The following is a 13,844-nucleotide window of genomic DNA, read 5'->3' as shown; positions in this document are numbered from 1 at the left end:
AGAAATAGAATGGGCCCAAGATGGCACCCTCCGTCACTCCAAGATAAATTGACCAAACAGTAGAAGTATGTTTTTATATTACAACTGAAGCAAAGCCATTTACATTTATTTATCAATCGTCTCCTCTGCCCGATCAAGTAACTTTTAAACCATGCAATAGGTAAGCCTCTGATACCGTAGTGATCTAATCTGTTAAGAAATATATCGTAAACTATCGTATCAAAAGTTTTTGACAAGTCAAAATAACTGTCGTCACACCTTTATCAATACTTTCACTAATTTTGTCAGAAATGGCTGCCTTTAGGTGCCTCAATCACTTACGAAATACATTACAATTTCGAGCAACCTATCCACCCAAGAAATATTGGGCGTGAATGTGATATACCGATGAAGCGTTTGCGGCCATGGTTTCTGTTGGCGTGACTTCAGCTGGCGGCAATCAAACCCTTGCAAGCGAGGATTATAAACCGCACCGGCCGCGTGCAGAACGTGATGAGGGCTTTTCAGGAAGCCGGGAGTGCTAAGTCTGAGCCGATTATAACTGTTATCTGACAGGCCCGCGTTCGTGGCCGTTTCCAACTGTAACCCAAACACTTAACGCTTTTAGAAATTGGTTTATTATGCTCCAAAATTACAGGTTAATTAATACATAGTAGTTGTATTTACAGATTTGACGAAGTATAAACACGAATACTAATTGGGAAAAGAAAAATACATACAAAACCGCATGGAGAAAAATTCACAGAATTTTTACCCTTGTTGTAAAAAATGGGACAGATCACGTATTACAGATAACGGATTTTAACAGGGATTTATATGCTCCTCAGTTGCACGAAATTGACGAAGATGAGGGCGACCACGTTCGGCAGCCGGGAAGAAAACGATATAGAAATATTTCCTTCGAAGATGGAGTGTGAGAATGTAGGAAAAAATGGCCAAGGAAAAAAAGGCCAAGGAAAAAAATGGCCAAGGAATTTGCCTAGGCAAAATGGCCAAGGAAAAAATTGCCACGGAAAAAAGGCCTTGGAAAATTTATGAGAACTACTGACAATGTTAATAAACATTAAGCTTTCAATTTAATGACATCATTTATTTTTCATGGGGCTAAAAACAATTAAAATCGCTATAATGAGTTCAGAAATGTGATGAGCTTACATTTATTTCATTACATATAATAAATATATATCAAGAACTATCATGAAAGAACTATCATGCAAGTGGGCAATGGATAAAATTAATAGTGATAAACTTAAAATTGATAAATTAACTAAATTGGTTTTTCAAAACATCTAAGTAAGCTATTAGGGCACAGACTGTATTAAATCATCAAAGGTAAATGCATTGAAATTGTGTGGTTATTTATATAGCAAACTGATGTAGTGTCTGATGACATCGAAGTGAGATATGCTCATCATAAATTCACCTAAACTAATCCAGGAATAGGTCTAATAATCTCAAAAAGTGACATATCAAAACTTCAATGCATTTGATTTCTTTTTAGTCAATGAAATGATGGTTAGTTTTCTATTCAATCTTCCTTGGCCTTTTTTTCCGTGGCCATTTTTTCCTTGGCCATTTTTCCTAGGGCAAATACCTTGGCCATTTTTTCCTGGCCATTTTTTCCTTGGCCATTCTTTCCTTGGCCCTTTTTTCTCCGTTCACCGGAGTGTGAGTGCTGTTGTTAACAGGGGACAGAGCGGTGAGAGGGAGGAGTGAGATGAAGGAAATGTTTTGAAATTTATCGTATTTTCTCTGGCGTATTATTTACAGATTTGATGGAAAATCAGAAATTAAGCATGGACTGCGATGTAAATCGTAAGTGTTAAACGATTTTCCTTCGCAAATTTCTATGATATCGATAACACTTATGAGTTATCGCCATAATGCTATTATATTTGATATGCTCATTGGCTTACAAAATTAAGATGCATATATCAAAAATGATGTTTTTCTACAACATTAACGGCGTAAAAGAGTATACTAGAATAACCTGATAGTAAAAAGGTGTATATCTTCGCGTGGATCATTTAAGCAGAGCAATTTCTATCACATCTATATAAGTTTATCAAATGTATTTCATTTTGAAGCCGCTTTTACTTGTGATGGAAAAGAACCAGGCACTAAATACCCGGATGAAGTCGACCCGTGTCAGTATTATGAGTGAAATTTTCAAATTGGAAAATCATCCATCGGCAAACCATCAAGTTGAACATGACGACCTGGTATGATCCGGTGACTCAGAAATGTACCCGCAGTAGAAACCAGTGTTTACCGGTTTCATACGCCGCCACTAATAAAGGTGGAGTCCTGGAAGAAGGGGTTTATGAGGAACTACCTTATCTCACTGAAGTTCCCGATCCCGAATTTTCACTGATTGGGTCCTATTCCGATACGAACAGGAGGAGATCTCATTCAAATTAACCGAATCGTAGGAGGTTGCATTCGGATCATATTGGACCACATTGCAAAATGAATTGTTTGATTTAAATTCAAAAATAAGCAATTTACTGGTAAATAATCATATAAGTTTGTTGTTCTCAGTATTCTTTTCGGTCCGATATATGGAAACAAATTTCGGATCATTTTCTTTACTTAATCATGATTTCCGGATCTTACATGAAAACAATGAATATTCTCGAGGTTGCTATTTTGCGCATGTACTGTAATATCGAACTGGAATTGAGTCTAATTCGTTGGGGGCTTATGACACATTGACCTTTGGTTGTAAAAGGTTTAACGAATCTCCTGCTGGACACTTTATATCTTAAGTGTTCTTTTGACACGTATATCGTCTAGCATAGACTGTCTACGCGGCGGCGGTGTGTACTGTCAATAACAACCATATCGGGATTGTTTTGTGTGGTTTATTAGTTTTAGTTTTATACCGCTTGTTGTACATACGTCTTAGGCCCCCGACCACTGAACCGTGCAATAATCACCACCACCACCACCACCACCACCATACATCACGAATAGACTACAGTTTAGGATCTATATGGACGAGTTGGGAATGAATTCTGTTGCTGAATATGACGATGCAGTAAAAGGGATTTCTATGAACGATTTCAATTTTGTAGATATTCAAAGTTTCGAATCGGTGACCTATTGATCGTTTTTGACAGGGTTTGCATCTGAGCGCGAGTAATAAGAGAGTTCCACGTTTCTGGGGTTTGTGACTGAGATGAAATTACTCGCACTTCAAAGATACCTACGTACCTAGCTACGTACGTACAGACATATGTGAGTTATAGACGTCATTTTTATTGGAAAATATCGAAATAAGCGCCGTGAGTACGTAATGTTTATTACGTACTATTTCGAATAAACTCCTGTGAATTATGCAAATGTGTAGATGACAATTTTTCATTAAATCGACCAAGTGACATGTAAAACAGCAGAACTGCATTAAGACGATCTGCTGGGCTGGGGGAAAGACGAATTACTTTCGTTGCTAATAACAATCTTACTTTCACGTTGCGCATACACACACGCACACGCTCTCAGACCCGACGTCTTAGATCTCTCTAGTCACCAGGTGTTTCTGTTTTCATTACGTGTAAGATTGAAGGGATTGGTCTGTGGAAGGACGCGTATGGACCACAGCGTGGACAGCGGCTGCAGCACTGGTTCGCTTAGTAACGGAGCTGCTAGCTGGTCTCTCACACGGATTACGACGGCTGATTTCTCGGTGATGAATTCATTTTTCTAACAAAGCTGTAAGTATTGGTAATAGTTTTATATGGATAGCTATATACGTAAACAGCATGTTGCTACCGGTCGATTTGACTACTCGGGTTAGGGTGAATTGGTTTGGGAGAAACGTTAAATATTCCCGGTGTCCCAACACGACCGAGTAAGGTAATGTTACTGTACGTATTTATGAAATATTGATAATGATTTGTCCGATATTGTCCGTTGTTGGAAATGGTTTTGATGATATGTTAAGGGGATATTGTATTATCATGAATGGATGGGTTGTCTTCCTGTCGCTTGCAGTTACATTAGAAGTTTATCTACAGATTTTCATTGTATAGGTAGGCTATCATAGACCATACAGTACCACAGGGTCGGTATTAGATTTGGCTCCAAAATGTGAAACTGGCCCTGTGCTTGAGGTCCTACAGTATACGAGCAGCTAGCAGCACTGATATTGTTCTTTCGTGAGTGAATTTCTTGTCCCGATGTAGGATAAATGTAAAATCATTATTGATAGGCTATCAGACAAAATAGCCATTAACAGCGATCAATTTATAGCTTGAGAGGAATTTTTACTCGTTAGTTTCTGTGGTGGCGTAATTATCAGAACTGCACACGTTGATTTTATAAATATTCGCGTGTTGTATTCGTATTTTCGATACATTAAATTCAGATGCTTCATGAAACAGGCTTGTTTTAACTGGTCCCATAATCAAATCAACTCTTTAAAAACTCTCCAGTGTATATAACATAATATCAAAATATTACAATATACATGTAGACTTTATACGTATCAGCCGAGGGGTCCTAGTGCCTTGCTATGTTTGAGGTCGGAGGGGCCTGGACCCAGTGGATCGGAACAGGCATGACTCCAGTACAATAATGGCGTTGAATGTTAAGACTAGTCTTAGATCATTAGATTGGCCCAATATTTTTCGACTGATCCAAATCCTTTCAAATTCAGAGCTTTGATGCAACAGAAAAATGTAGAAGATTTATGAACATTTGTATAAACTGTTATGTAAACATTCGCTTAAAGCTTTGGCCATCTGTAATCATACATGTACTATTTTTTTCTTATTTTACCTTTGCAAATGTATTACGCTCTAATTGTCATATGTAAATGAACTAAGTTAATCGGAAATAAAGTATCTATTCACATCCATCGATTATTTTAGGATGCAGGTAAAATGCTTTCTTTTTAAGGCGGCTTTTATGTAAAGCGCTCTGAGCAGCCTGGCTGGATTTAGCGCCATATATAAATCGCATTATTATTTTACTATTATTATCTAAAGTAAAGTAAAGGCGGCTATTGAGTCTTAGTCACTGGTCACCAGCTATTCGTGTTTTACTGTATTCGGTTGTTTTTTTTTCAATTAGTGTCATTTTCATTGTTGAATGAAAACCGATAGCGATAGTTTTAATATTAAAGGCGACATAAACGCGATGAAATTCAGTGTGATAATCACGATGATTTATTGTCTGATGATTTGACGCGTCAATTCAGTTGTTATGATAGAAACCGTGTGAATCTACAACCAACCCTAGAATTCGCTATTATATCAACAAAAATACGACATCGACATGAAACTCATTTGTGTCAACGAAATCATAAACAACATTGAACTAATCGTGAGAATTTCATTTCAAATTCAATTCGTAGCTCACGGCTACAGTTTTTTAGTGGATCAGTGTTTACCGCAACATGCTTCACTAGAAGTCACTATTGTGACGGTAATGAATAGTGAAAATTAATCCAATCAACAAATCTGTACTTTTGAAAAATGCAATACAGCCCAGTACAATTTTCTACTAACTAATATTCTTGTTTTTGCTTTGGATTTTCCAACGTCAAATATTCCACAAAATTCGCGTTCAACATTTCTATTTCGTACGAGAAATTGTCAAACCATATATTAATTTCTACCTTGGTTGATTTGTAGCCTGATCCAATTAAATATGGGGGAATTCTATGACTGCCTTCAGGCTAGATTAAGTGTTAAGAGTGCATTCAAATGTTCAATTCGGAAGTTTTTTTTCCGCTGTAATTCACTCGTTGTGTATTGTGTCAATCAACTCTTTCAGTAGGAATCGAATCTTAGACCGTTTACATGAATTCTTTCCATTCTCGATGTGACATCAGTTCATTAGCTATTTGTCGTCACGACACAGAAAACACGAACGCTATTTTATTAGATTTCTATGTACGAAATATAAACCCACTGAATTCTGGTGCGGAGTTGTTTTGTCTTGCTATTTCATAAGTCGCTACGGCTTGAGATCTGATAAGAGTTCTCCGGGTCGTAAAAACCGGTTTAGCCCTCCTTTCGATTGTTCGAAGCTTTCTATTTCATTTTCAATTCGCTCGAATGATTTTTGTTAAAGGAATCCGAACCCTGTATTCGTGACTGTCCTCGTGTATGTATGTTATATAGGCTTTTACTGAGGAGATATAGATCTTAAACTATGGGCTAGAGTTTAACACTATGCGACACTCATAGAGCGACCTATCCAGCTGCGAAAACACGAACACATACATGTATTTCTCATTTCAACCACCATTCTCCTGTTAGATCGTATTTGAACATTTGCGTAACTTTATCGATCTGGGAATAAGAGAATATGACGTATACGTAAATTAGACCGGTGTTCCAAAGTTTTTCAACAGGATTTGCATAACGACAATAGGAAGATTAAATTAGTACATTTGCTATTAATCAATTAATTACTCACAAATATGGAACTGGTTTAAAGGGAAATATAGATAACCAGTAAATATAACAGGAAATAAGACTAGTCTTAGAACATCTTCATTCTTTAGCCAATCTGAATAAACAACTTAAGATCAGTTATAAAAGCTCTGTAACCAATCTAACAACTTGAGACCAGTCCAAGTTCATTTTGGTTCTATAGCTAATCTAACAACTTGAGACCAGTCAAAGCTCACTTTGGTTCTGTAAGCAATCTATAACATTTTAAGACCAGTTTGAGCTCATTTTGGTTCTGTTTCCGATGTGACCAACTTAAGACCAAATCTAAGTTCATTTTGCTTCTATATACAATCTTACAACACAAGACCAGTCTGTTTAAATCCGCTTTCGGACTATGAAACCTGCCCCAGGTTCATAGATTCATCTAAAATTGTGGTTTTTTTTCACACATATATTTTAAAGAGATGATTTTAGATATACCAGGTTTCAATAAACCACACTTAACTTTTTAGAGCAATTATGAATAAAGGAATGATTGCACTTATAAACGACTTGACATTTGAATAGATACAGTTGAGTCGTCGCTTAATAGTAATATATATTCTTTTCCAACGAGGTCATGTGCGCATGGCGGACAGTAGTCTGTGCCAACTCCGCTGACCAATCGAAAACAGCACGTAGATTTTAATTAAGGAAGAAGAACTCAGTGAAGAGGAAATTAAAACGCTCACTCACGGAAGGAATTCAAACACGCGTTTATAGTTTTAATATATCACGATTCATATTGTATTCAAACTAATAAATCATTATTGACCGAAACCCAAATTAAACCATTATAGAAATGGAAACGTCATTTAATGCATGATATAAACTTTAATAAGTATTTAGAACGTTTGTATTCGTCTTATTTTGGAATTTGTTTGCTGTTTTACAGATGGCTGCTTTAGATTGACGTGTAAACAATACGACCTTAGAAAACGACCGCGATGTCGACAAAAGCTATATCGCGGCGGGCGGCCTCGTCCAGGGACGGTGCTGATACGCTTAGCCAAACTTCGTCGGGGGTGTCGTCTTTAATCGCCAGTAAATCTACTCGTAATCAACAACACAACTCCTCGAGTAAAACTGGCAACACATCTGCATCGACGAACAGCGTCACTTTCGTAACTCCTCCTCCGAAAGTTACTGTAACTGAACCTAAAACATTGCGAACAGTGACGGAACGACCTTCACCTAGGCATCATCACCAGAGAGTTTCATCGGCTGCCTCGTCGAGGGCCAGTTCCAGGTATGTGATAGCGTGTATCGGGAGTATTTGGTAGAAAAATTAGGAAAATAGTTTTAGTGTCAACTTTGGTTTGCCAACAACACCACTGGGACTGAAATTCCCCCATTCACCCGATGAAGCTGTACTAAATTAGTAGCGGAAGCTCGTTTGTCTAATTAATTATAGTTAACCTGTAAAGTACTATCCATCTCGTTGTATTTACTGTTGGGACTAAATGCGTAAGGAGTAAATGATTGAGTGTTTACTAACGGTTGTTGGTTTAGAATATGCAGTCGATACGGTTTTGCGTTTTAAGGTTCTCTTGAATTTACAAACCCCTAGTGTCGTGCTAAGAATTGAGATGTGAATGAGGTTGCTGACTACGATCTCTACGAAAATTGAAATTGAAAGGAAATTCCATTCGAATTAGAAAATCACAAATTAAAACATTTTTATCGACAGTAGATTTACCAAACCATCTCTTACCTTCTGCCTTACAAAGTCTTTCAGGTTTAGACTAAATGTAACTACGTATGACGTCGTCCAATTTACCTGCGCGGTATGTTATATAATACATTTAAACAGATTTCGCTACAAACTATCAAAGATTTAAAAATCAAGCAAGAGTAATGAATGATGATAGGTGTGTATAAGGAAGGCACCTGCGTATTGATAATTCTTTGGAGAACCTGTTCCGTATAACTTTGAAAACACAGAACAGCCGTCAAACTATGATTTATTACAACACGGATTCTTTTTATTGGAAATGATTTTAATCCGTCGCAATCAAACGCGATTTGTTATTAATGATACTTGAAATAGCTTAAACGAGTCTTACATATCACATTAGTGCATAGAAGCTCGTACTTACTCGTACTTACACAGGGTAACGGTCACTTACAGTAAGTAAACTATCTATACAAATAATGTTTGTGGTCGAAGCGTCAATTTTGACAGAAATAAACATCGTATGAATTGTGAATTACGAGGACTCGCATATAAAATCACGAACTTTTCGTGATCAAATATACCAGTTTTTGGATGTTTAAAGTTTGTATGAATATTTACTTCTCATCAAAATTCAAATAATTGTTTATTGCGAATTTTAATGAATCGAGTCTTGTTAAACTCGACTCGACGTGAGGTCTCAACTCTACGCTGATTCGAATACCTTTGAAACTTCTACTTCTTTTTGAATTCTCTTAAACATTGTGGGTCAATTCTCTTGAATATTGTAGGGCAGATCTTAGGATATTGTGGGTCTCTGGATATTTTAGATCAATAATCTCTGAATGTTGTGGGTCAATAATCTCTGCTTCAATTGCCTTGAATATTGTGGGTCAGATCTTAGGATGTTGTGAGTCAATCGTCGTAAAGCTTTATTATGTTTCTTTTTTACTTGTAGCGCCGGTTCGGTCTCGTCGGTCGATGAAACTCCGATAGCAGACGGTAAAAAATGCTCGGACGTGAATAAGATATCATCCGGGTATCTGCAGAATGGTCTACTACCATTGGCTCAACTCGGATTCCGCGGTAGCCGCCATTACGAGCCGGACCGTCTTCCGTCACCTCGTAAACAACTCGCTGTCGGTCTGAGACTGATGGACAAATCGCTGAACAGTCTGGAAAATTTACGCATCATGTCTCAACAGTTGAAACGACTAGAGTTAAATAAACTCGGATTGACCGCCATTACTAAAGATCTGATCGAAGGTTTGAGCAGTTTACAAAAACTTGACGTAGCGCATAATAAACTGGACGACGAAAGTTTTCCGGAGGCGATGAAATTCCTGGACGAACTGAAAGAGATTCGAGTCGATTACAATAACATCTCAAGACTACCGACCGTACTGCGGCGTCTGAAGAATATCACGCGACTGAGCGCCTCTAATAACCGGCTACAGAACGTGAAGGGTATCGAAAAGCTAAAGAAAGTCACCTCGTTAGTCCTAGAGAACAATAAACTCGCTAGCGTTTTCGGCGATATAAAACCGCTACGGAGACTGGAACTGTGTTATCTGGCTGGGAATGTAATCCGGGATGTTCCGCCCGATGTTAAAAATCTACGGTACCTAAAAGAGATCGATATCTCTAGAAACCGGCTGACCTACTTACCGCCGGAGATATTTACGCTTCCGCGACTGGACTATTTGAACGCGAGTTTGAATAAAATAGATCGATTACCGACGATAAATGTGCGTCGCCCGCCGAAACGCCGAATAGCCGCCATCGATCTGTCCGATAATAAAATAGTGCGCTTTCCCGAACACTTGATTCTGATGTCGAAAGATCTCGATTTGAGCAACAACGTCATCAAATCGATAAACGGAAATCTGATAAAGAAGTTGAGCTACGATACTGATAAGCGGGTAAACGTTGAAGGCAATCCGCTGATAAACCCTCCGTTAGATATATGCGAGTGCGGTCTGCGAGCTATGGTTCAGTATTTCCAGGAGTTGAACACCGGGCGTAAAACTTATCAAGGGATTAAAGTGTTCACGGTCGGTGCTTTCATGTCCGGTAAAACTAGTATGATACAGACTTTACTGGACGAACTACCAAGATTAGAGAACGAACAAGACCGAACAGTCGGGCTGGACATATTCGACGTGGCCCTGGAGACGGCTGATCTTACGAACCAGACGACCCCGAGACCAGCGGGAGCTGCTGCTACCGACATTAAACTCGAAGAGGTAGATAACAACAGTGGTGAAGAGAGGGAGGAGGTTGTTGAAAGTAAACCGTTGAATCTATCAATATGGGATCTGTCAGGTAACACGTTCTACCAGTGCGAACAGTATTTCTTCTTAGAGCCGCCATGTTTGATAATACTCTGTTTCAACGTGGCCGAATACAACAGTCGCAACTTCTACGAGAAATTGGGAATTTGGATCGATTGGCTGCTTGCCAAGTTAAAACATCTAATCGTGATCGTAGTGGGAACTCACGCTGATCTAGTTCCGGATGCCCAGGCGTTGCAGGTATGTGCCGAGGTTAAAGAGAGTATCAGCCGTTATATAGACGAACATTTGAAGACGATAGAGCGAGATGTGCAGGAGATAAAACAACGCACTCAGATTTCACCAGCTCTCACCGAACAATACAAACTATATATGAATCTGTTAAAACTACAGCAGGATATATACCCGGATGTGATAGCGTTCAGTTCGGCTACGATGCGCGGTATGGATGAACTAGTAACCGCTATTAAAACAATGGCGATGAATAAGACTCTATTTCCTCAGGTGATGAGGGTTATCCCGTCACTGTGGCTCGAAGTAGAGAACCTCACCGAGGAGCACGGAAATCTGATGCCTGTTCCCATCATGAAATGGTCCGAATTTGTTGATATGGCTTCAGCGAAATGCGGCATGCGACACTTAATGACGAACATCGTCGAGTTCCTCCATAACTCGGGTAAAATATTCTACGATTCTAATCACCCGGCTTTTAGGGATAACGTTGTACTGCGCAGTTCATTCATACCGGAAGTGATGCACGCGTTGATGCGTCATGACGTCACGGACGTTCTCGACTACGCGCAGGAGGATTGCTTCAAGGCCGCAGGTCTCGGCGTGAAAAAATTCATACAATATAAAGAACAATACGTGAAAGAATCGGTGTTGGAGAAAGATATGTTGAAAGCGATGGCTTCGAATGCGATTCCTTTCGAAGGTTCGTTCTACGACGCGATGGAGCATCTTAACAAATACTTCGAGGTCGGATATCCGCTCGGTAAACGGCTGAAGAATGGCGGGTATATCCTCACTCCTCACGACTATAAGAAAGATACTGAACTAAACGTCGACAAAAAGGTGAAAGTAAAACGGTCAAGATCGAAACAGGGGATTAATGGCAGTGCCTCCGAGCGGCAGTCTCGTAGCGCCGAGAAGGTCAATCAGGGTCACGATAAAGACGCCACTTCATCGGGGAATACCCTGTCGGCAGAAGCAACCGAAGAAGCTTCGGATAAAGACGTCAGTCGTACATTATTGGCTTGGTTACGTCACACGGACGAACCGGAGAATGTTCGATCTGACTGGAATTACGTATCGGTTAATCCTGGTGTATGTATCTTATACCGGTTCCCTCGTTATATCCCGCCCGGACTATTCCAACGCATAACAGTTCGGTTGCATCATCCGCGTTATCAGTTACAGTATCTAGCTCACTGGAAGCTGGGAATGATGGCTAAACACGCTCAGTATCAGGCTGCTCTACGCGTGTCTAATGAAGGCAATGATGACGGTAGTTCAGTAATTCGGGTTGATTTAAGACATCTCGGTTATGAGGTTAAAGATGAAGACACGGAACGCAAAGAGACAGAAATATTGTGGATTATAATGCTACAAGTTCTCGCTAATATTGAACGACTTTTAGAACAGTTTCCAGGTAATCACTAGTCAGCCTAACACAAATACAGGCATAGTCATCAGTTAGCTGCAGTCAGTTCACTAAAATAAAGCATTTCAAAGGCAGTTTTGTATCTGGTGGGACCATGAACATACATATTAGGGCATAATTAGAAAACGGACAACGCAAAAATGTGAAATTTTTACATCAAAATCTAACAGATTTCTTGGGCCTTGATCTTGTTACTAATGGGCTAAGAGGAATATTTAAGGCAAAATTAGTGCGCAGAAAAAAAGATAAGCCCATGCCGTATCCCTATACCTGGCAGCGCTCGAACCTGTGACCCCATGCATACCAAACAGGCATGCAAACCACATATTAGACCGGTGAAGTTGGAGTTCAAAATTTTCGAGCGCTCTGTGTTGGTACCAGTTAGGTATGGTGACCACTCTATTCACTAACAATGCCCAATATAATCAGAAGGGGGTTAAGATAATTCAGTAGAGGAATGTACTACAGACATTTTTATCTAGATTTATTTCGTATATAATTCAAACAAAGGTTTGGCTCGTTTTAGGCGCCTATTTTCAACGTCTGATGGAATGTCCTCGATGTAAGGAAGCAAGTTTTATCGGAGAATGGTTGACGCCTAAAGAACTACAGAATCTCGATACTAAACCATGTCAGTCGTGCGGTGAAGAGGTCAACACCCTGTATCTGGTACCACCGAAGGAAAAACGAGGAAGTAAGTCTAGAAGTCACTTCTATAAAGACTTAACGATACCAGATGATCAAAGAACCGAATTCAGTTCCACAGTTATCGGTAAAATTTGAAATGAATTAATTCTTCTTGCAGAGGAAATCTTAAAGATAAAGAGGGAACGTTCATTGCACAGAATGGAATCAGATGAGCAAGGCGGCCAGAAACAGACGACAGCAAGCGCAGACGAGGCTAATAATAACAACAACAACAATGATGTCGTTGAAAACCGGAGTGATAACCAGAATAAACCGGACAGTGGGGTCGCTGATTTAGACAGAGGTCAATACACCGAACAGGAGAATGCTACTGATGTTGCTGGACACAATGATACTGGCGCTGGCACTGAAGGTGCCGATACTGTTAAGAATTCTGAAACTGTTCCAGAAAACCAACAGATAAATAATAGCAATGTTCAAACTGGATCAGAGGCCACGGTGAATGAGCCGGTTGCTGAAACCTCAACTCATAACGCACAGAATAGAAGCAGAAATAGTTCACGACGATCTGTGAAGAAATCTCCAGGAGCTCGAGTTCGCTGTAGAGACGATTAGGACATTACGTACAAAAGAGAACTTCGGTACCAAGTTCCACAGCTCTGGACACCAGTTCCACAGTGTTCTGGATCCAGTTCCATCGTACTCGGCTAACGCAAACTTGAATCGGTTCAATTTCACTTAAACTCTACGTTCGAAAATAGATTGTATACACGTACATTGTATATACGGTATAAATGAATGTCAAACTTACTGTGATAATTTTATTCAAATATTAAGAATTTTAGATAGAATAAAAGTATACAATAGTTTACATATAAACCTATTTATCTCAGATATTCCTTTGAAGAATTAGTACAATTTCTGTTCCTAATTCCTCACTTCAGATCGCAGATGACAAATGCCATCGATAATGACAGATAATGTAGATAATGACAAATTACATATAATGATAAACGACACCGATAACGAGTGGTGTATTTTAGACCAGTTCAACATACTTCACACAATAGCTTTCAAAAATAACACAGCATCTGCTGCGCCATACATAGGCAGAAATT

General features: G+C 39.2%; 1 protein-coding gene across 1 annotated transcript; it reads left to right on the top strand.

Moving 5' to 3' along the window:
* The first annotated feature begins 7,366 nt into the window (after positions 1-7,366).
* Positions 7,367-13,547, top strand: LOC141910751 (uncharacterized). Its single transcript, XM_074801526.1, has 4 exons — positions 7,367-7,695; positions 9,080-12,066; positions 12,605-12,772; positions 12,884-13,547. The coding sequence occupies exons 1-4, from the start codon at positions 7,394-7,396 to the stop codon at positions 13,339-13,341; spliced, it is 3,915 nt and encodes a 1,304-aa protein (XP_074657627.1). The 5' UTR covers positions 7,367-7,393; the 3' UTR covers positions 13,342-13,547.
* The last annotated feature ends 297 nt before the right edge of the window (positions 13,548-13,844 follow it).

The sequence above is a fragment of the Tubulanus polymorphus genome, chromosome 9 (assembly GCF_964204645.1).
Source record: "Tubulanus polymorphus chromosome 9, tnTubPoly1.2, whole genome shotgun sequence".
Lineage (NCBI taxonomy): Eukaryota > Metazoa > Nemertea > Palaeonemertea > Tubulaniformes > Tubulanidae > Tubulanus > Tubulanus polymorphus.
The sequence above is the reverse complement of the archived record's forward strand: the minus strand, read 5'-3'. Positions and strand labels throughout refer to the sequence as shown.

Bases quoted from the DNA above. Each gene is read 5' to 3' on its own strand.
- LOC141910751 (XM_074801526.1), top strand. From the start codon at position 7,394: ATGTCGACAAAAGCTATATCGCGGCGGGCGGCCTCGTCCAGGGACGGT. The intron at 12,067-12,604 runs GTAATCACTAGT...GGCTCGTTTTAG, and splicing joins ACTTTTAGAACAGTTTCCAG to GCGCCTATTTTCAACGTCTG. The intron at 12,773-12,883 runs GTAAGTCTAGAA...TTCTTCTTGCAG, and splicing joins ACCGAAGGAAAAACGAGGAA to AGGAAATCTTAAAGATAAAG.